The 21,211-nt window shown below is 49.6% G+C and overlaps 1 protein-coding gene across 1 annotated transcript in view; it reads right to left on the reverse strand.

Annotated features, from left to right (window-relative positions):
- Window positions 1–19,999, reverse strand: part of Pla2g4d (phospholipase A2 group IVD) — a 22,474-nt gene extending 2,475 nt beyond the window's left edge. Inside the window, exons 1-19 of the mRNA XM_031371603.1 lie at window positions 19,874–19,999; window positions 14,868–14,940; window positions 14,556–14,692; window positions 12,613–12,744; window positions 11,961–12,001; window positions 11,535–11,577; window positions 10,176–10,239; window positions 9,798–9,934; window positions 8,799–8,909; window positions 8,647–8,684; window positions 8,331–8,466; window positions 7,947–8,083; window positions 6,268–6,490; window positions 2,526–2,643; window positions 2,110–2,247; window positions 1,779–1,880; window positions 1,457–1,651; window positions 1,023–1,189; window positions 295–481 (exon numbers count right to left, since the gene is read on the reverse strand). Of these exons, the coding sequence (XP_031227463.1) occupies window positions 295–481; window positions 1,023–1,189; window positions 1,457–1,651; window positions 1,779–1,880; window positions 2,110–2,247; window positions 2,526–2,643; window positions 6,268–6,490; window positions 7,947–8,083; window positions 8,331–8,466; window positions 8,647–8,684; window positions 8,799–8,909; window positions 9,798–9,934; window positions 10,176–10,239; window positions 11,535–11,577; window positions 11,961–12,001; window positions 12,613–12,744; window positions 14,556–14,692; window positions 14,868–14,940; window positions 19,874–19,945 (2,251 nt within the window). The 5' untranslated portion in view covers window positions 19,946–19,999. The remainder of the gene's footprint in view (window positions 1–294; window positions 482–1,022; window positions 1,190–1,456; window positions 1,652–1,778; window positions 1,881–2,109; window positions 2,248–2,525; window positions 2,644–6,267; window positions 6,491–7,946; window positions 8,084–8,330; window positions 8,467–8,646; window positions 8,685–8,798; window positions 8,910–9,797; window positions 9,935–10,175; window positions 10,240–11,534; window positions 11,578–11,960; window positions 12,002–12,612; window positions 12,745–14,555; window positions 14,693–14,867; window positions 14,941–19,873) is intronic.
- Between the last annotated feature and the right edge of the window lie 1,212 nt (window positions 20,000–21,211).

Raw genomic sequence — 21,211 nt, forward strand, 5'->3', positions numbered from 1 at the left:
ACAAAGGCAGGCATTAGATTTCCCTACCCAAAGTAGACAAAATTCCGACAAGCTGGTGGAAAAAGGGATGGGAAGGAATGTGAATGTGAGGAGGGCTGAGATTTAGAGGTCAGTCTAGGAAAGGCCCAGTCCCTGAGAAGGGGTCCCAGACCACACAGGGCATAAAGCAGGGGGGTCACTACAAAGGTGTGAGCATCAACAACCAAGGCCAGGGTGTGGCCCTTGACCAAAAACCAGCCCAAAGCCTTTCCTGGAGCTGTTCTGCCCACCAGGGAACAGGAAGGGAAGCCTCACCGGGGGCTGAGTGCTCCCGGAAGGAGTCATTGACCAGCGGGAAGTGCAGCAGAACGGGTGCTTCCGAGCAGGTGGGGTCTGAGAAAAGGTAACATTCCTGGGGCTGGCGGTGGTCCTCAGGGCTAGGCTCCACACGGGGGAAGGGCAGACCCCGAGCTCTGCAGTATTTCTCAGATTGCTGCAGCCCCTAGGGGAGCAAAGAGCCGGCCAGAGGGAGCTGTGGCATCTCAGGTTCACTGTAGGTCCGTGCCAATTCCCACTTGCTCCCTCAGTGTCAAGACAACAGCCTGGCCTTGCGCTGGCCCAAACTAAGCAGCACAGGCCTCGGAGAGAATGTAAGGGTTCCAGTAGTTAGAAGTTACAGGTGGGAATGAAGACCCAGCAGCCTTCCCCCACCCCCGTACTGTTATTACACCGTCAGTTGAATCTTAGCCCTGAAGAGCTTCCACCATCCAGACTTCCTAGGGCAAGTTGGGAGTTGGCTGTGGAAGTGATTGGGATCTCTTGCCAGCTCTGCCCAGCTGTTGTATCCCAGAACTTCCATTCACCTGTCTTGGGATCTCAGAGCTCAACCACCATCACTGCCCTTCCCAATGGAGAACCCAGAAATACCCTATGGGTTACAGCTCCCTCCTTCAGTCATGGGAAGTGTGAGGCAGAGGCCCTGTTGCTCATCCATGGAGGTGAGCCTGGCCCGGCAGAGGGGTTCCCACAGAGTGACTAGGCACCTTAAAGGGCAAGGATTGGTTGTAGTTGAAGGAGATTATAAGGTCCACTTGGCGACCTGGGCGGAACAGGGAGGGACAGCTACTGTTCATGAAGCAGCCAGCATCAATTAGGCAGAGCTGAGGGTCCTGCGGGGTCAGCTGATTCGGGGTATCATCTAGGTTGCAATCTGATAGACAAGGCAATGCTGGTTAGAAGCAGCCACCTTTCCATAGTAACCCCAACACTCCTCTGACCCCAATTCCCCTCCACGTCGCCTTACTTCTGGTGTCACTCTCTGAAGTCAGCCCTTCCCCGAAGCCCACAATGGGATCTCCAGACCACACCCCTGAAGTACATACCTATGATCTCCTCACAAACCTCTGCCAGTTATCAGCCACCACCCAACCCCAGCCAGGAGCCTGGCCTTGTGGTGACACATGGCCATGGTCCTTACCTGACCAGGTAGAGAAGTCTTTTTGGTTACAGTAGTCCCGGTGCAGCTGGAGGCCGTGGAGGAAGTTGGCACTACGCTGGTGGAATGGCCTGCCAGTCAGAAAGCCCTTAAGTGCCTGGGCCAGAGCTGTTCCAGACTCCAGCCATGGGGCGTCCACAGCAGAGGAGGATCCTGCTGAGGCTGAGAACTCCTCCTCTGTGTCAAGAGTAACAGACATTGCTTGCACGAGGAGCCCAAAAATGCCTGCTCATGCCCTCTCCCACCAGCCTCCAAAGGGGAATGGTCTCAGCTCAGGCTCCCCACTTCAACACCCCTCTTCTACCTGAGTTTGGCACATCCACAAGGAAATCGTCCTCGTCTTTCCCAGAAGTGATGTCATACCAGATATCCATCAAGTTCACAGAGAAAAGGTTGCTCCAGATACCTGAAGGCCAAATTCCCAAGAAGGGCCAGCCCTTAGGTCCCTGTACCCTGCCTGTCTTTCCCACGGGGGCACCAAATGATCTCCACTCTAGGGTACCAATAGAAAATGGGCATGGAGACAGAGCAGTTTCAGCAATGACTCTTCCCCACTGCCCACCTGTTCCTCACCCTGGGGCTCTGCCCAGACCTGAGCTACAGGAGTCCTGCCCAGGAAGGTATGTACGGCTTACCTTCCAGAAAGCAAATCTGGGACTCGGGAAGCCTCTTCATCAGCCGTCCCATGAAGAACTCAGAGCCAAAGAGCTCAGAAGGGACAAAACCTCCATATTTCAGGAAGCCAACTTCATAGGGAGAGAACTCCACCCATTCTAGTGGGACAGAAAAGAGAGGCAGGGACTCACAGGTCTGTTGAGGGCCAGTGGCACTGCCTCTGCCTGGCGGGCCTTTGGCTCCCTCCTGTCTGTTACCAACCCTGAGATATGAGGAAAGCAGACTCCTAGGTAACCATTCACTTACCCCTGTCCACATGCACATGCAACCCCGCACCCAAGGATATAGTGCTCCCAGGCTCTATGATATGAAACTAGATTCTCTGGGGAATGGAGGAGTTGGAGTTTGTTAGAGGATGGGATGGGCAGGACTTTACCCTTGAACTGGAGCGTGTCCAGATGGTTCTTTTTGACATTGAGGCTCAAGTAGAGAGGCAAAGGGTTCTGACCCCGCTCCAGTGCAGCTCTCTGTCCTGAAAGCTTCTGATCTGTCACCTAGGGTCGGAAGAATGAGGACCTGAGTGTCTTGGAACTCCCACAGGTCCAGGGCAGGGTACGGTAGGAACATAAGAGCACAGTGAGGAGACTGCAGCTCTGCTGACTTCTGGGGGCTATGAGTGGGTGTGTATAGCCAGCTCTGAGCAGCTCCATATGTACTCTACCATATCTCCTCCCATTCTGTCTTCACAGATACCACAGAGAGAGAGAGAGAGAGAGAGAGAGAGAGAGAGAGAGAGAAAGACAGAGAGAGAAAGAGAGAGAGAGAGAGAAAGACAGAGAGAGAAAGAGAGAGAGAGAAACACATGCACAGACACACACAGAGATACACACATAAATACACACATTCATACAAAGACAGATACACATATCACACATACCACACATACAAACACACAGAGACACATACACAGACACACACAGAGAGACACACATACACAGAGGAGGACATGCACACACACACGCACACATTCACACAAAGAACACACACATATCACATATACCACGCATATATATATATACATACACTCGTATCACACATATACACACACAGACACACACACAGACTGTCACGCACATACACACACACACACTCATGCACATACCCCACTTCTCAGGAAGCACACAGCAATCATTTTGCCCACATTCTGCCAAGGGATATGCTGCCCTTTTCAGGCTCCCTGTAATGCAGTCCAGGCCTCAGCTTCTTCCAAATGCTTTTGTGACATCTGCCCTCCACCCGACAAAGTATTAGGGGAAAAAATGTCGAGACCTGAGGATGTAACTCAATCGATGAAACAGTTCACCTAGCATTCGAGAGACCCTGGGTTCGAGCCTTCACACTACATAAAACAGGCATGGTGGCACATGTCTGTAATCCAAGCACTTGAGGGATAGGAGTGGGGGGATTAAGAGTTCAAGGCCAAGCCGGGTGGTGGTGGCGCATGCCTTTAATCCCAGCACTTGGGAGGCAGAGGCAGGCGGATTTCTGAGTTCGAGGCCAGCCTGGTCTACAAAGTGAGCTCCAGGACAGCCAGGGCTACACAGAGAAACCCTGTCTCAAAAAACCAAAAAAAAAAAAAAAAAAAAAAAAAAAAAAAAAAAAAAAAAAAAAAAATCAAGGCCAGCCTCAGCTACATAGCAAGTTGGATGCCAGCCTGGGCTACATGATACCCTGTCTCAAAAAAATTACAATAAATCATATAGATAAACTCATACTGATGCCATTATTAGAGGATCAACTGATAATTAAATAATAGTTTTTATAACCAGAATTAAGCTGTTATTTTAACACCTCATAAAATATACCATCATAAGCTTCTCCCTCTATGCTAATTAGCTGTTGCCACCAGACAGAAAAGTCAGTCAGTAAAAGCGCAGCACATTCTGAACTGAATGTGAAGTTGAACAGAAGATCCAAGGGATACCCAGGGCACAGTAATACAATAAAAACATTTCAAGTAATAACATCGATCTGACAGATTCAATGCCATTTCAATTAGAATCCCGATGTTAATACTGAAACACGACTAACTGATTTTGTAATGAGGAGTAGAAGGCCAAGAACTGCCAGAATAACTTGAAAGAAGAATCGAAGTAGATGCTCATTGGTCAGCAGAATTAGTACTATGAAACTAAGCCTTCTCTAAACACAGCAGGACTGGTGCACATAAGAACTCACAGATACTGGAGGCGTGCACAGGGGCTGCATAGATCTGCACAAGATGGGGACCAGTGCTGAGAGGAGAAGTGGACAAGCTCTCTCCAAAGACAGCCTCTTGCAAACAAAAAAAATTTCATTTTCTCCAACAGTGTATCACTGGAGATACAATCCATTCTTAATGGCAAGCCCTGTGCCCAGCAATAGATGGCTAACAAAAGCAAAACAAAACCAAACCTAACTTAATGGCATCCTTGGAGGTTCATAATGCTTTGTCAGGGCATCTTTTTTAACCTTTCAGGTCACTCATGTATATATTATAGCTTCTGGGTTTGTGTTTTTATGGGATTCCCATGTCTGTGCATATGTGGGTCTCGGTGCCTGCTTTGCTTTGGTTCTTTTCCATCTGTTTGCTCTATACAGATTTATCTGCTTTTATTTTATCTTATTTTATGATCATTCTTTAGCTGCCTGTATGTTTTGTAATCAGAGAGAAGAAGAGTGTGGATCTGGATGGGAGGGGAGGATCTAGAAGCTGGGTGGGTGGAGATCAGAAGAACATCTATTTTCAATAAAATAAACTCGCCAGAGCAACTGGGATCAAAAGAACCACACTGGAGACATTATAATACCTGATCTCAAATTATGCTGTAGAGCCATAGTAACAAAACCAAACCAGCATGGTGCAGGCACAGAAACAGAGACACATGGAATAGAAGGTCCAGAAATACATACATACAGCTGCAGCCTCCTGATTCTTGGCAAAAATACATTGGGGAAAAGATGGCCTCATCAATAACAGTGCTGAGGAAACTATCCACATGTAGAAGGGTTCTATATCCACGTGTAGAAGCATTCTATATTCACATGCAGAAGGATTCTATATCCACACTTAGAAGGGTTCTCTAGTCACACGTAGAAGGATTCTATATCCATATGTAAAAAGGTTCTATATTCATGTGTAGCATGAAACCAGTTCCCTGTGTCTCACTCTGAATTCAAAATGGACCAAAAACCTTAATTTTGAAACTGATACGTGGAAACACTCCAATATCCCAGGAAACAAGAGCAAAAGTCAGTCAGAGCCTAATCAATTAGCTTCTATGCTGCAAAGGAGCAGTCATCAGAGTGAAGACAGTCTACAGAGCCGCGGCGAAATGTCGGCGTCGTCAGCGGCTCACCTGACGGGATTAACATCTGGAATGCATGAAGAGCTCAAAAGCCTACATACCCCAAACCCTAGACTCTAGCCACATTCTTAAAGAAGCACAAATATTCAACAAATGTGATTCAGCATCCTTAGGCATAAAGGAAATGCAAGTCAAAGCTACATCGAGATGCCATCTTACCCAAGACTCTCTCAGTGCTTACTATCAAGAAAATGAACATCAATAGATGCTGACAAGCACTTGAGGGAAAAGGAACAACACACTGCTGCTGGGAATGCAAATTAGAGCGGTCACCATGGAAGTGAGCATTGGCATCAAACAAACAAACAAACAAACAAGCACAAAACCTACCTAAAGTTAGAACTGCTTTACCTGGTCCAAAGGACTCTCAGTCGGCACACCACAGCAACACCATATTTACTACTACAGTGTTATTGCCAAGTTATGGAATCAGCCAATACTTCCACCATCAGATGAATGGGTACAGGAAATACAGGATATGCGCAGTGGGGTTTGCTGCAGCCATGGAGAATAAAGTGCATGCAACTATAATTGAAGGACTTACTCAGAAAGAAAGCATCCTGGCATTGGACTGACACGAACCCTCACACTCTTTGTTTGTTTGTGACAGAGTTCCCTGGGTACGAGGCTTGCCTACAGTTGCTATGTAGTCTCTGCTGGCCTTGAACCCCCTTTCCCCGACTGCCCAGGTGCTGAGACCCAATGCAGTCTCTCAGAGTCCCTTCCACCCTCATGACACAGCCATGCCATGCTGCCGAGGAGGCTGCATACCTGCCCGTGCAGCTTGGACTCCAACACTAGGCCCCACAGGTCTGCTACGGTGATGGTGTAGCCCTGCTCTTCCCGAACCTTCAGTGTCTGGCGGTAGCTGGCCAAGTGTTCAGGGAGGAATTCCTTCAGCAGGGTTTTAGGCACATGCTCCCTGGCATGACTGATGGGTTCCTCGAGGTCCCTCTGTGACCACTCCGGGTCCCGGTACAGGTGGGCCATTGTCCTGGGGGTACAAGGGGATGAAAGCTGAAGCCCAATCCTGCCTGTGTCTAATCCCTGAAGGAGGGATTGTTGAGATAGTCCATCTGGAGACGGATCCTGGGACTTCCTTCTAGTCCTGGTCTGGGTCTGGGTATGCAGTTGGGTATCTCATACCGGAATGGGTATGAAATAGGCCTTATATAGGTTTTTATTATAGGTGTGTTGGGCTGAGGCTCAACCTACAGTCTCACATGCTTGCAGGTGCTTCAGTGATGAGGCACTTCCAACCCATATATAATTTAGAGTTTCTCAGTAGCCACATTAGGAAATCAGCAGGAAAACGGTAAAAATGCTTTGATAGCTTATGTTGTTGAATTCAGTAACAGCAACAGCCAGCTGTGGGCCTATAAAGGAAACTTTCCCATCTTCTCTCCTCTGAGGAAGCACTCACTCTGCCCCATGGGCCCCTTCTCCTCAGAGCTGCCCCTGTGCTGCCGTCTGCCTGTCTACAGCATTAAGGACCTGTCTACAGCATGTCTCACCCCAAAAGAATGGTCTCCCTCAGTGCTCCCCTTGAACTCCAAACCTGAAAATGTGCAGCCACCCATGGCTGATGGCTTTGATATTGGACAGCACCAGTCCCCACTCCTATCTTTATGGGCCTGTCCTGAAGTTATTTAAGACTGTACTTGTCAATAGCTATCACTTAAACTTCTACTCCTTCTTTAGTAGGAGTCATGTGTCAATGAGATTCAGAGGAATGAATCTGTAATAGTGAAGTGGTCTGGTCCATGTTCATGCTCAGGGGAGGGGCTGGAAAGTAGGCATTGTTATCTTTGTATAAAGGACATTCTTTTCCTTCTCTTTCTCTCCCCCCCCCCTTTGTTGTTTAAACAAGATCTCACTTGGAACTCACGGCAATCCTACCCCAGCCTTTAACATACTAGGATTACAGGCATGGCCACCATGCCCAGCTGAGTATGAGAGAATCTCTTGACCTCCTTACCCTCACCTGGACCATGTAAGCAAGAAGGAAAACTTCCCTTTGAACGTGGTATAAGCCCGAAGTATCAACTGTGGGGCCAGCTGGAGGGCCTGGCGTGTGTCAACTGTAGGCCACTGCCTCCCATCAACCTATGAGTGTGTCTCTTATCACATACATTTTGGAGATAAACTGAGACTCATAGAAATTGCTCTAGGTCACCAAAGCCTGCATATGGGGTTGCCCAAAACAAATCCAGCCCTTTCTGGGCCTTTCCTCTTCCAGCTCCTTATACCTAGGAAAACTCCTCTGACTTCACTGTGCTCATCAGGACTCTCTTGAAGTCTCTTTCTTCCTTTTGAGAAAGCTGCTTGGCCCCCATAAGTTCATCTTGCTCCCTCCTCATGGGATCTCCATACAAAGGGCCCTTGGCATCTGCTCTGCCCCTGCTTTGGGGTCTAATCATCTCTGCTGTTCCAGTCCCTATGACCCTTACCATGTAGCGCCTGAGATGCCACTGAAGTAGGTCACACAGTCCAGGAGGCCCAACTTCTGAAGCGCCAATAGGTGGCCGTAGAGTGAGATCATAGCCCGCATACCTCCTCCCTCAGCGTTGATGCCCACAACAGGGACCTGGACCACATAGAGAAACAGACAAAATGGGGGTGAGCTGCCCTCTGCCTCACTCAAGCCTGCTCCCTGCCTGCCTTCAAGGGGCCTTGCAGTCAGGGCTGACTGAGGGTCAACCCTCAGCCCAGAACAGAACTCCCAAAGAGAACAGGAACCCCACATCCCCAACAATCCAATTGCATTCTTTGGGAATTGAGAGCACAGACCAGCCCAGAATTTCTACACCTACATCCCTGCTGTACCCCCAAACCTCATCTTCTTTCAAGTCTTCATCCAGTTGCAGAGCCTGCTTCAGGGCGGCAGCAACCACCTTCTTCCTCTTGCCTAGAAAGGCCCGCTCCTCGGGACAGAGCCCATAGCTTAGCCGCACAGCCAGCTCCTTGGGGCTGGAATGGTGGAGGGTCCAAGAGTTAGGAGAAAACTGTATGGCTCATTTCTTGGGTGACCATAGAGCTTCTGAAAACATTCTCCCCCCCCTTCACCCCCAAACACCCTATGCCTAGCACCACCACCCCTCCCCCACCCCAGGCTCCTTTTCTCTGTTCCCACAGAGTCATGCCTCTTACCAACAGTCCGTCCTAAGCTGCAGCTTCCCTTCTGGAGCCTGAAATTAAAGCAAGAGACTCTGAAATATCCTAGACCCTGAGGGAGACATGGGGGTTGTGAGCACCTCCATTCCTTTCCTGCCTGCACTTTCCCTCCACGTGAGGCCATGTACCTTCATAGCAGGAATGTCTACGGTCACCTCCTTCCCTGCAGCCAACGACTTCAGGGGTACGTTGAAAGGTGTCGCCGAGGAATCTGAGTTCCAGGCACTGTTTCTGGGGCTCTGAAGGGAAACATCCATCCATCCATTCATTTATTCATTTATTCATTTATTCATTTATTCATTCAACAAATTCTGAGTGTCTAGGTTGCAAGCAGAACAGCCTGTCCCTGGTCATAGTAAACTAATTATAACAATTACAGTTAGTGATGGCTGAGATTGCTCGCCTTTGCAAGGCGCTGTTCTCACTAAATCACATGTGTCAGTTTCTTAAGAAATGGGTCATGGCTGGGAGTGGTGCCACATAACTCTAGTCCCAGCACTTGGGAGGCAGAGGCAAATGGATGTCTGGGTTTGAGGCCAGCCTGATCTACAGAGCCAGTTCCAAAGCAGTCATGATACTAGTGAGACCCCATCTAAAAATATTTTTCAAAGAAAGGAACTGATGTCAGTAATGTGGTGTCGGCGCATCATGGTGTGATAGGGCAGAATGCTGGAAATGAAGGGAGGTATGGGGATCTATCTAAGATGAGGGGGCATCATGGAGGTCATCTCTGAAGAGATGTTGTTTGAGCTAAGATGGGGAGAAGGAGAAGCAGGAGGCAGAAGAGGACGAAGGGGTATTAGAGGCAGCCGGAAGGCCTGGAAAGTACTTGACCTGTTTGAAAATCAAAAGGAGGAAAGGATGGCTGGGGCATCAAGAAACAGAAATGAGAGAGCAGAGGGGAGGAGGCCAGGCTGCACGGGCTGCCTGTGTGGGCATCAACAGGTTTTATTCTAGCAACACTACATCTTCTGATGGAGGAGCCATCAGAGTGCTGAAAGAGTGACACTGTGTAATCATCCCCAGCCCCTGCTGATGTTCCTTGAGCACAAGAGGCCTGGACTTGGTAGGAAAAAGGGCATGGAGCTAGCTAAGGGTGGTGGGAGAATTGGAGAGCAGAGACTCACCCTCAGGTACCCATTCAACTCTGTGTCTTGGCCCCTCATGTAGTGGAAGCTGAAGGTAAAAGCTGTGTCTGGGAAAAATGTCTGTGTGTCCTCATATGACCCCTTCAGCATGAGCTCCAGCTCTTGTTTGTCCTGACCTAGGGAGGAGATGGACCAGATGAGAAGGAGGAACAAAGGAGCCCCGAACTCCATCTCGGACCTCGGACACTAGCAGCAGTGTCTGTTTGTAGAGGAGGTTCAGGAAGCAGGATTCTGAGGAGAGCCTTCCCAGCTGCTTGCATGTCACAGTCCATGGGGCTCCCACCTACGGGAGCCCTTCTTGTGCAGGTTTCCCAGCAGCCCATGCCCACCATGATCCCGGCAGAGTCCAGTTCTCACCTGCTGCCATGGTGCTGCTCCCAGCTCTGTCCAGGGAGACATCCAGGTGTGACAGTTCTCGGGCCTGGATCAGATGACATCACAGGCAAGGAATTCCACACACGATAAGCTGAGGTCCCCTCTATCTCAACCCTGAGGCCCACTGAGCCTCCAACCACCGCACACAGAAGAAGTGGGGTTCAGAATGGGACTAGACAGAAAACCCTTCACCCATCTCTGACCTGCTGCAAACCACTAAGCCTATTGTTGTCTCATGTGGAGCATCCAAGACAATCCATCCCCACCTATCCCTGTTCTTAGCTTTACTCATCTTCTGGGAGCTCTAAAAGACCCCGGCTCTCAGGTCCCCCCCCTTATGTCTCCAGTCTTCATCTCACAGATTCTCAAGTGTGTGGGAATCTCAGGCCCATAAGCGGGAGGTGACAGGAAAGCATTCAAATCCATAGTGAGCAGAACTTCTCTTGATTATCCTCAGCTCCACCGACTTGCTTTCACAACTCTCCCTGTGAAGCTCAGTGGCTGAGGCTGCTTCGGCTAGCCCTTCCAACGGAACTGCTGGATCTAACTACCCCACTACTCATCCCCATAACTCAGGCGGGGGACAACAGAAGGAGGTGCCAATCCACTGTTTTATCTTTGACATGAGGTCTCAACAGGTAGTAGCCCCGGGCAGAACTGAAATTCACTGTGTAGACCAGGCTGGCCTCTTGCCTCTGCCTCTCAGGTGCTGGGATTCCAGACAGGTGCCATGGCACCAGGCTACCCTACGAATTCCTCTTAAAGGTGAAGTAGCTATTCGATCAGCACATTGTAAGCCCTGAGAGTGAGTGCCCCTGAGGTGTGTTCCAGGGGTCAGCTCCACGTTTTATTCACCTGACACAGGTTAATGAACCCCACATTCAACAGGCAGCTTTCCATGCAGCGCTCGCCACTTTGTGGCCATTCTGCTCACTGCAGTTTCATGAGATCTCAAAGAGAGACAGGCTTGCAAACTCTACTAGAAACTCCTTCCAAACCTCAGTGACCTCAATATTAATAAATGACGCTGGGCCTGCCATGCAGGACTTCACTGTGCTTGTTACACATAACTAAACACCAGCAAAAAGCACCTAAGTTTTCTCAACAATCTTCCAGCCATCCAGTTGGAAGCCAGGCCTGGCTCAGCATAGTCACGTGACCTCGGCTCTGCCCCCTCTAAGCCCCACAGCTTAAGGTGACCACCTGGTTGGGAGTCTAGGGGTAGTTTTACCACAAAACCCTACCTCTGTCTTGTCCCTTCTCCTCTACACCCCAGAATCCTGACCCCAGTGTTCCCTCCCAACCCCCCGAATATTTCCCGAGTCCTAGGAAGGTCGTTACCACAAGAACATTGTTGGTGATGAGGTTTTCTGGAGGGTCCCACCTGAGAAAATCAAAACATCTATTCTGAACTTATGAAATCAAAAGTGTTCTGCATTCACGTGCTTGCGCGTGCACACACACACACACACACACACACACACACACACACACACATTGCTCATATTCCTATCCATGGGACTCTCCCTGGGCAATGCAGAATTAGGAAAGATGCTGCTGTGTCTGGCAAGGTGAAATGAGAGCACAGGACAGGAAACATGCCACCCATCCTCCTCCTTGCTCCCAAGAGGAGCCCCAGACCTCCCAGGCAGATGGAGAGATGAAGGAAGGTGGCTCAGCTGAGCAGACCAGCAGGGACTCTGGGTCAGGACCAGTTTTTGGAGAAAAGCTAGTGTTCCCAGCCACTCCTTGGCTCTTCATCCTTACGTTCTTTCCATCAGGAACTCCACATCTAACTCTTCTGGTCCCTGCAGTCAAAGAGGGACTGTAAGTCACCAGCATTTACAGTTCACACAATCTCTTAAAAGCATTTTCCCGCCATCCCTAGCAGGATCTGAGGAAGGTGTGCTATTGAGACTAAATTAAAGAATTAGAGGTCTGGGGAAAATAAGCTAGCTATTAAAGTACCCAAAGCTAGAAGGACTGCAGGTTACACATCTTCTCCCTTCTGGTTCCCCAAACCCTGTTGGGGCTGAAGGCAGAAAACAAGGATATCCAGCTCCTGTTCCTTCTCCCTGTTGAGAATGGTCCTGGGTCCCACCCATAATTTCTACCTTCCCCTTCCCAAGCCTGCAGCAGGAAGCAGGACCAGACCTTGGTGGGGCAGGCCTGGAGTCCCTTGAGTAAGAGTAATGGGTCTACACTGCCCCCTTGTGGTTGCACTGAGCAGTGTTTTGAGGGCTGTCCTTAAGGTGACTAAGGCTCTGACTGGGGAAATGCTGTCTGCAATAGCAGCTAGACCAGTCCCTTTCCTGTTAAATGAAAACCAGCTCTTGTCCCGTGGGTGACTACAGCCAGCAGCATCCTGGTAGCTAGGAAATGCTGAGCAATTTCCTTAGCCTGGAGCCTTCTTACCCACCTGAGGATTCAGGCTAAAGGTTTTCTGGAGGAGTTGTCCAGGAAGGATTTCTGAGACATCATAAGAAATCTTGAAGCAGATGTCATCTTTCGTAATTAAGTCTTCGTCATAGATAGTCAGTTCTAGAATATTCTAAGGACCAGGAACATAACATAATATCTGTTCATTGCAACATTAGCTCACATACACATGTAAAACAAATCCAGGAAAGTGCCTAGTTTCCCCTCCTGTGTTCTTTAAAATAATTTATTTAGTCTGTCTGTGTAAGGGTATTGGATTCTCTGGAACAGGAGTTGCAGACAGTTGTGAGTTGCTATGTAGGTGCTGGGGATTGAACCCTGGTCTTCTGGAAGAGCACCCAGGGCTCTTAACCCCTGAACCATCTCTCCAGCCTCCCCCCCTTGTGATTTTTAATTAAAAATTTTTATTTAATCGCCATACAAGAATATAAGGTATTTGGATCTAATCTAACCTTGTCCCCACCCTTCCACAACTCCTCCCACCTTCATGTCTCTCTCATCCTCTCTCTTTCTGTCTCTCTCTCTTTCTCTCTTTCTCTCTCTCTCTCTCTCTCTCTCTCTGGCTAATTACATAGAGTCCACTTAGTGCCGCCTATATGTGTGTAAGTGTGGGACCATCTACTGAATGGTAGCCTCTCAGAGCCCAAATCCCTGAAGAAAATTGACTCTTCTTTCCCCAGTAGCTATCAACTGCCAATAGTTCCTCAGACAAAGGAGGGCTTCATGACCACCCCCCATGTAGACACAAGTTTTGTTTGACCAAGAATCAAGGAAGACTGGGGCTTCAGGCCTGGAACCCTATCCCTGGGAAGTCACTACAAGAGGACCATGCATTTGAGGCTGGTCTGAATCACACAGTGATTGTCTGTCTCAAACATGTATGTATGTGTATATGTACGTAAGTAAGTAAGTATGTATGTATGTATGTATGTATGTATGTATGTATGTATATATGTATGTATCTTAAAGAATTTTCTTCCTAGGCTGGGCATGGTGGCTCATGCCTGCAATCTAGCAATCAGGAGGCAAAGACAGGAGGATTGCTATAAGTTCAAGGTCAAGCCTGGCTACATAGTGAGAGCTAATCTAAACCTATGTAAAAAGAGCATATCTCAAAAACAACAATGCTCTACACACACACACACACACACACACACACACACACACCAAGAAAAATCAGCTGGATATGGTTGCACATCCCAAATCCAACCAATCTGGCAATCTGGAAGCAGAGTCAGGTAGATCTCTGTGAGTTTGAGACCAGCCTGGCCTACATAATGAGGTCTAGGCCAGTCAGAACTACATAGCAAGACCTTGACTGGGAAAAAAGAAAAGAGAGAAAGAAAAACAATATTTTAAATGTCTCCTGGGGCAGGCAAGATGATTCAGTGTTTAAAGGCACCTGCTGGCATGCCTGGCAAACAGACTCATTCCCCAGGACCCACATGGTGGAAGGAAAGAATAGACTCCCAGGAGTTGTCCTCTGACCTCCACATGTGTGCTGTGGTACATGCAGGCACACATACATACACAGAATAAATAAGCGAATGTAGTTTAAATATGGAAGAAGTTTTCCACTGCTCTGCTTGGCTGGTTTCCTAGCACACCCAAAAGTCGTGTGATACTTTTCTATGCAATTTCCCCTTTAGCCCTAGAGCAGCCCCATTAAAAAGGAATGCTTTCTAGCCACATATCAGAGATGGGCTCAGGGAGAAGCAGCAGCTTGCCTAACATCAGCCCCACAGCCAGGGAATAGCAGGGCCACGTTCTTTCCTTCATACATCCTCTTGCTCACAGCACATAGACGCCCTCCTCCCCTGAGTTCTGGGAGGAACTACTTGATCCCAAGGTCCTCATGTGGAGGGAAGCAGGATGGACTGTTCTACAAGTGAGTGGCTAGTGCGACACCCACATGACGTTTACCTTGACCTGACTCTGGATGAGGAAACTGAAGGTCTCGTTCCACACAGGATGACTGGAGTTGGTGACTGTTTGCGTCTTGAATTTCTTTCCAGAAGCTGTTGGCAGCTGCAGAGTCACATATGGATCTGCCTTACTCACTGACAAAGTCAAGGGAACCAGGCATCAGAAGGGAGTAGATTCTATACATCCTTCCCAGGGATTTCGCCCAGGTTCCTTTGACAACCCCAGTATCTCCTGAGAGCAGCTAGCCCTCAGCCCAAAGAGCATTTGGTCCTTTCCCTTGGAATCCAGTCCCCACCCACAGTCACTCACACAGGTCAGCCCTGGGCAGACTCCGAGCCTCCAGGATCTTCACAGTGAGCCGGCAGAAGTCAGAGGTCTCCTCCTGCAAAGAGACCCCAAGCCCTCAGTTGTCAGCAGACTCTCAAACCTGGAGATGCTGTGCTGCCCAGACCCCTGACCACACACATCCATCTATCTGGTGCATGGTGATGGTGGCGGGCTGCCAGGCCTTGGGGGAACACCTCTAGAGACCGAACAGCCTTGGGGTTATGATTCTGGTCTTTGGCAGCCATGGAATGGTAGATCAGCTGAGGTAGTGTTTCTCTGAGGGACAGAATCTCAATTACAGCAGACAAAGCAAGGAGAGAACACCTCACTGGTTAGGTGGAGATAGTCACATCTAGACCTTCTAGAAAGGGCTGCCTGCCCTTGTTGGCGCAGCCCACTCCTCATCCCTTTGTGCCTTTCCCATGTCTCAAGGAGGGCTGAGCCAAGGAACCCAGTGGCCCATGGTATCTGCAAGTTCTAAAATGTATGTTTGTGTGTGACTATCCTGAGCCAAACAACCACTATCTTGGGGATTTCGGCTTTGCCTCCTTGCAAAAAAGTATTCCAGATGGTCTTGTTCATAGCTCCTCATGGAAGGAGGGTCATGAGACCCTCATCCAGAGGCGCTCTTCTTTCTGCTTTATGAAACTCTGCTTTAATGACATGTCGCCTCAGGGAGGAACTAGAGTAATATAGGCAGAGAAGAGACTAGGGAAAGGCCGTCCATCTGTGTGGCCATGAATTAGGCAACTCTGGGAAGATCAGCACCAGCTCAATGGGTGGTGGGTGAAAGGTCACTGTGTATTCAGACGCTCGTGAGGCACCTGAGGCCTCAGATGAGCCCAGGAGAAAGCAAGCAGTGGATAGCCAGAGAGCAATCAGAGGGCAGCAGTGCCCAGTTGGCTGAGTCTTGACAGAGCAGATGGGACTAGAGGAGTAACTGGTTTCACCTCAGCTGAAATCCCTAGCACTCCTGGGACCCAGGGGACCCCACGGTGGCCTCCACCTTCACTTTGATTTGGGTTTGGTTGCCTTTTTAGGTAACTTACACAGACAAGCCCTATGATCTGAGGTTACACACATGGGCCTGGCAGGATGCTGGGCTGATTCCAAAGAAGGCTTTGTAGCCTTTTGATAAAGTGCGTGCCAAGAGGACAACAGCTGCAGTGTGTGGTTCGAGCAGGAAGAGTTCACACAGGGAGGACCCTTAGAATGGGTCTGTAGGAAGGGCATTATATGCATAGGCAATGTGTAGTACCAGCTCCCAGTTGTGAGGAGACCATAAATGGCAGAACCCCCAAGGGAAACCCATCCCATGGAGGCACCGACACAATAACCCTGGAGACACATGACCCAGTAGCCCTGAGGAGGATCCACTGTAGTGCCTCAAGATAAGAAAACCCCAGACTGGGGCTTCTGTCACTCAGGCTCTGACTGGCACTGACACTGGCCACTCTGACCTGCGCTGACACTGAATAAGAAAGAGCTCTTGGGATCATCTCTTCCCAGCCTTTCTGCTCTCATCCAAGGCGGCCAGAGCTTCACATCGAACAGTGGGCACTGCAAGCAGGGACACAGAGGTATTGTGAAACCTAAGATGGTTTCCTGTTGTGCCTCTCTCATGGCTCCACAGCCTGCATGGTCAGAAGGTCCTCATACCCACTGGAGCTGACCTGGGCTTTGCACAGGTGCTTCCTACTAGAGTCTGAGGGAACCCATATGTTCTCTCCATAGAGAGCTGTAAAGGATGACGAATCAAAGCAGAATGACTCAGGAGGTGGCTGTTCCAGCATCTGCCCCTCCTTGGCTCTACGGTGAATTATACTGTCATTTTAGTCACACAGACACACACATACAGAGAGAGAGAGAGAAGGAGAGGAGGAGGGGAGGGAGAGAGAGAATTCTAGCAACTCCAGCAATATTTCAACCCCATAGCTCTTAAGCTAAAGGACTTGTCAGGAACTTAGTCGATTTTTAGGCACCTGGCTCCATCTCCTCCCCATCCAGGTCCTCACTGCCTGACACATAGATGCTGCCTGTGTTGATACTGGTCTGTGAAAGGTGTGGAGTGTCAATGCCCCACTCTGAGGCAGAGGACCATCATAAGCTGCAGGCCTGGCTAAGAGCCCACAGCCTATGAATTTTAGAAGAGTCTGGGGAAATGGTTCGGTTGGTAAAGTGCCTGCTGCGCAATCAAACATGAGTACCTGGGTTCAGAAACCTAGTCCCCACATAAAAGCCAGGCACAGTCGTAAAGTCTCTAACCCCAGCACACAGAGGAGGCAGAAATAGGGTAGAGCCCGGCAGTCTGTTGACCAGCCAGTCTAGTAAAATTGATGAGCCCCAGGTTCAATGAGAGACCCTGAGATGGAAAGTGATTAAAGAAGATACCCAGTGTTGACCTCTGACCTCCATATACACATGCACATTTGTGCACACGCATATAATCCTCCCACACAGCAAACACACAGGTTATTAGCACTGACCATTTCTCCCTGTAGGCACTGGGACCATCTCAGCCTCAGAAAACCCCCATAATTTAGAAAGTTATTCTGTCTAAGACCTTTGCTAAGGCAGAGTACTCACAGCGCTGTTAACCATAATCCCAAGTGCTCTTTACCAGAGATTGAAGGCAGACTCGAGAGCCAGGCTTTGCACTTCTAGTCCTGCCTGCTACTTGTTATACGACTCTGGGCCAGTCACTAAACTCCATTGTCTTATCTGGAATGAAATAACAGTAGTATTGCTCTCATAGAGTGTTCTCAGGGATGGGGGTGGGGCTAAAATATAGAAGAATTCTTCAGAAAAATGTAAGCATTTTCCCCCGGAGCTTCCAAAAACAAACAGATTATCTAGGGATATAGCTTAATGGTAGACACTTGCTTAGCTTGCCTGAGACCATCAGTGCCTGGGAGTCGGGGGAGGTTTCTAGATAATTGCTCTCATTACTATTGATAAAGTGCCTCTGTAGGCCTAGCTACTTACTACCTAAGCTGATCACAGTCTCATTGGGGACCCCTCACAACCTCGCCAGCAGTACTCAAATCTCTTCCATTTTCATAATGTGGGAACCGAGACTCAGAAAGATTAACGTGCTCAGGGTCAAATGTCAGATGTCAAGGGCAGACCTCAACAACCCTACGCCAAACTACCTACCTTGCTGCTTCACAAAAACACCACATATCCCCACTGCCCTTGAGATACTTACACACTAGAGTCTCTTCATTTGCTTTTGACCAATATGGTTACTGAGCCATCACATTAGTGGCATGACTCTTTCCTAGGGCCTGAGGCGCCGTTTTTCACTGACCCAAGATGTTCCCCCATGAAATGGCATCTCATCACTGGCTCACCTCAGATGCTTCTGGCCCTGTTATCTGTAGATCTAGAGACTGTCTCCTGTGGAGGGTCTCAGCCACTCTCTCTCTACCCATACAGGGATGGTATACCCTCCGTGACCCCCTATCTATAGAGAGGCCGAGGGCCCACATTTTGCCAGAAAGGTTTGAGAGAGGCTCAGTGCTGGTCCCTACCCATGACAGGTGTAGGCCAAGGGAGACAGGTGCCCTTCAGAGTGGGGTACACAATCTCCCGATCTCCAGTCTTTGGCAGATTGAAAGGATGAATCCCTCTGCCCTCCCCCCATGATAGGACCCTGGGGAAAGCTCGGGAAGGCACAGTGGATGCTATGTCCCGAGATCCCTGCCCTCTGTGAGTCAGGCTGAGCTGTAAAGTCTACACAGAAGCTCCCACAGAACCAGTCTGGTATCCAACCAGCTCTGCCAATCATTTTCCTGCCACCAGGAAAAGCTCCAGTCCCTAGGCAGCAGCGAAGAAGCCCAAGAAGCAGCTGTTAAAGCTCGCCTGTTTCAGGAGCCACTTTGGACTATTCATCGATCATATCAGCCAAAAGCTTCCAATCCTGGAAACTCCAGCTGGGAGCAAAGTGCTTCCCAGATACGGGGCAGAGACAGGCTCCCATTTGCTTACCCCTGGATCTGGATCCAGAATAGACAGGAGGAGGAAGGGATCTCCTCCCTCCCCAGGAACTCAGCTGAAACTTAAGGTATTTCATGAACCATTATAGGACGTGGAGCTCCTGAGAGGACAGAGCAATAGAGCCAAGACTGGCCAACCCCTGTCACAACACGACATTGTCACTGATGGCTGACCTGGATATGAGTTCCGTCAAATTCAGACTGGCACAACAAATCTCACCTTCCGGTGGAAGCGTCCCTTGGCACCTCCCCGAGGGGTCTGGCCTGCGGTGGCCACATCCTTTCCAGGATCAGTATCCTGTAGCTGCTTGCCTCACGTAGCTTAGACTGGCTCTCAGAACCCCAGTGAGAAACCCATCCAGGTTGGCAAATGAAACCCAGGTGGTTCTTGGAGAGCCACCATGGAAACTTAGTGCCTCTCAAGGACACTTACTGGGGCACCAGGGGCAGAGAGGGGAGCTCTTCCTGTTGGCCTTGGTCCCTAGCACAGGATGCGAACTCTGGGCTGAGCGGTGAACAGTTTGTGGGATCCTTGGCCTGGGTGCAGCCTCAGAACTCTTGAAGCCAGAAGGTGATTAGCATGAGGATTTGAGACACTGAAACCCACGGGGCTCCAGCTGCTTCCAGGAAGTCCACTGGCCTATGGGGGTGGATAGTGTGCTATATGGGCCTGGTGAGTCTCTTCGGGGAGGAGCAGCCACTGTTCTCTGGCATGGGGCAGAGGGAACATCCCCGAAGAACAGCCCTTAAGATGCTCCTGCCTGCACATCATGGTGGTGAGCAGAAGCCCTGCTGACTAGACTCATGGTCACCAGGTCTCTACTTCTGTGGGCGCTGCTTACTCCTACCCATTCCATACTCCCAAAGACCAACCCCACTTTCCCTCAGCCACACAGAGACTCATCCCACCCTCCTTTCAGCCACAGCTGAAGGCTTGTTGGCCCGAGGCTCTCCCTGACTGTTGGCTACTGGCCTGGCAGACCCTGTTACCTGATGAGGATGGTCAGGTAGTCTCTCAGGTGACAGGCTCTCCATGCCAACTCGTCTATCTCCACACCACATCCAGCTCCTGCCAAGATATCAGCTCCCTGGCTGGATGCAGAGTCCAGTTGTGACTCTGCCCATCCTGGAGGAATTGTGGTTCTATAAACAGGTAACTCCACCCCCAGGTCACTGCCACACAGCACTTCCAATCTTCCTCAGAAGGCTGGCTTAACTAGCAGCTACAGAAAACCCCGGAAAAACACCAGGCCTCGTGGGTGGAGCATCTTTCCTAGAGCTGAAGTTTCAGGAAAGAAGCACCAAGGATGACTAGGAAAGACAGACAGACAGTGGCAGAGGTGGTTCCCTGAGGCAGAGGGCAATGAAGAGGAAACCCTTGTAGGTCAACATTGTCTGAGTGAGGCCAGCCCTGGGAGAAGCACAGGGCTCCTGAACTCAGACGAGATGGACCCCTTAGTGCTCAGGAAGCAGGAGTTTAGGCTGTAAGGTGAAAAGCAACTGAGGTGGGGTCTGGGCACCATGCTCACAGCCCCTCACCTCCACTCATGCTCACCCTCTGCTTCAGCAGATCCTAGGAGTGTAGGGGGCATAGGGGGCTGGCTTCCCTTTCTTCCTCCCTCCCTCACTCCCTTTCACCCTTTCATTCTTCTTTCCCTCCCTCCCTCCTTCCCTCCGTCCCTCCCTCTTTCCCTCCTTCCTTCTGCCATCCTTCCATCCTCCCTCCCTTCCTCTCTCTCTCCCCCTCCCTTCTTCCATCCTTTCTTTCTTCTTTTCACTCTTCTTTCTATCCTTCCTTCTTTCTTCTCCCCCTCCCTCCCTCCCTCTCTTCTTTCCATCCTTCCTTTCTTCCTTGGTATAGATGTGTATGTGGTGTGCATGCATGTGTATATGCACGAATACAGGCACAGGTGTGTGCTCGTACATGTGGAAGTCCAAGGTTGATGTCAGGTGTTTTGATTGTTTCCATTTATTCACTAAACACAGTATTCTTAAGATTTATTTTTATTTGTGTGTGTGTGTTCTTGTTTGCTATGGATATGTAGGGAACCATGTGTCTCAGAACCCCTGGTGCTGAGGGGTACAGGGTAGTTGTGAGCTGTCTGGTGTAAGATGCCAGGAGCCACACTCTGGTCCTCTGAAACATTAGCATGTGATGTCTGAGCCATCTCTTCTGCCATGAACACAGATTTTATGTGGGTGTTGGGGACGTAAACTTTGTTCCTACGCTTGCCCCACAAATGTCTTATCCACTGAACTATCTCTCCAAGGGGGTTTCTAGCAGAAACAAATGGCAGACTGCATAGTCAGAAAACTTTTAGGTCATAA

The sequence above is a fragment of the Mastomys coucha genome, unplaced genomic scaffold (assembly GCF_008632895.1).
Source record: "Mastomys coucha isolate ucsf_1 unplaced genomic scaffold, UCSF_Mcou_1 pScaffold15, whole genome shotgun sequence".
Lineage (NCBI taxonomy): Eukaryota > Metazoa > Chordata > Mammalia > Rodentia > Muridae > Mastomys > Mastomys coucha.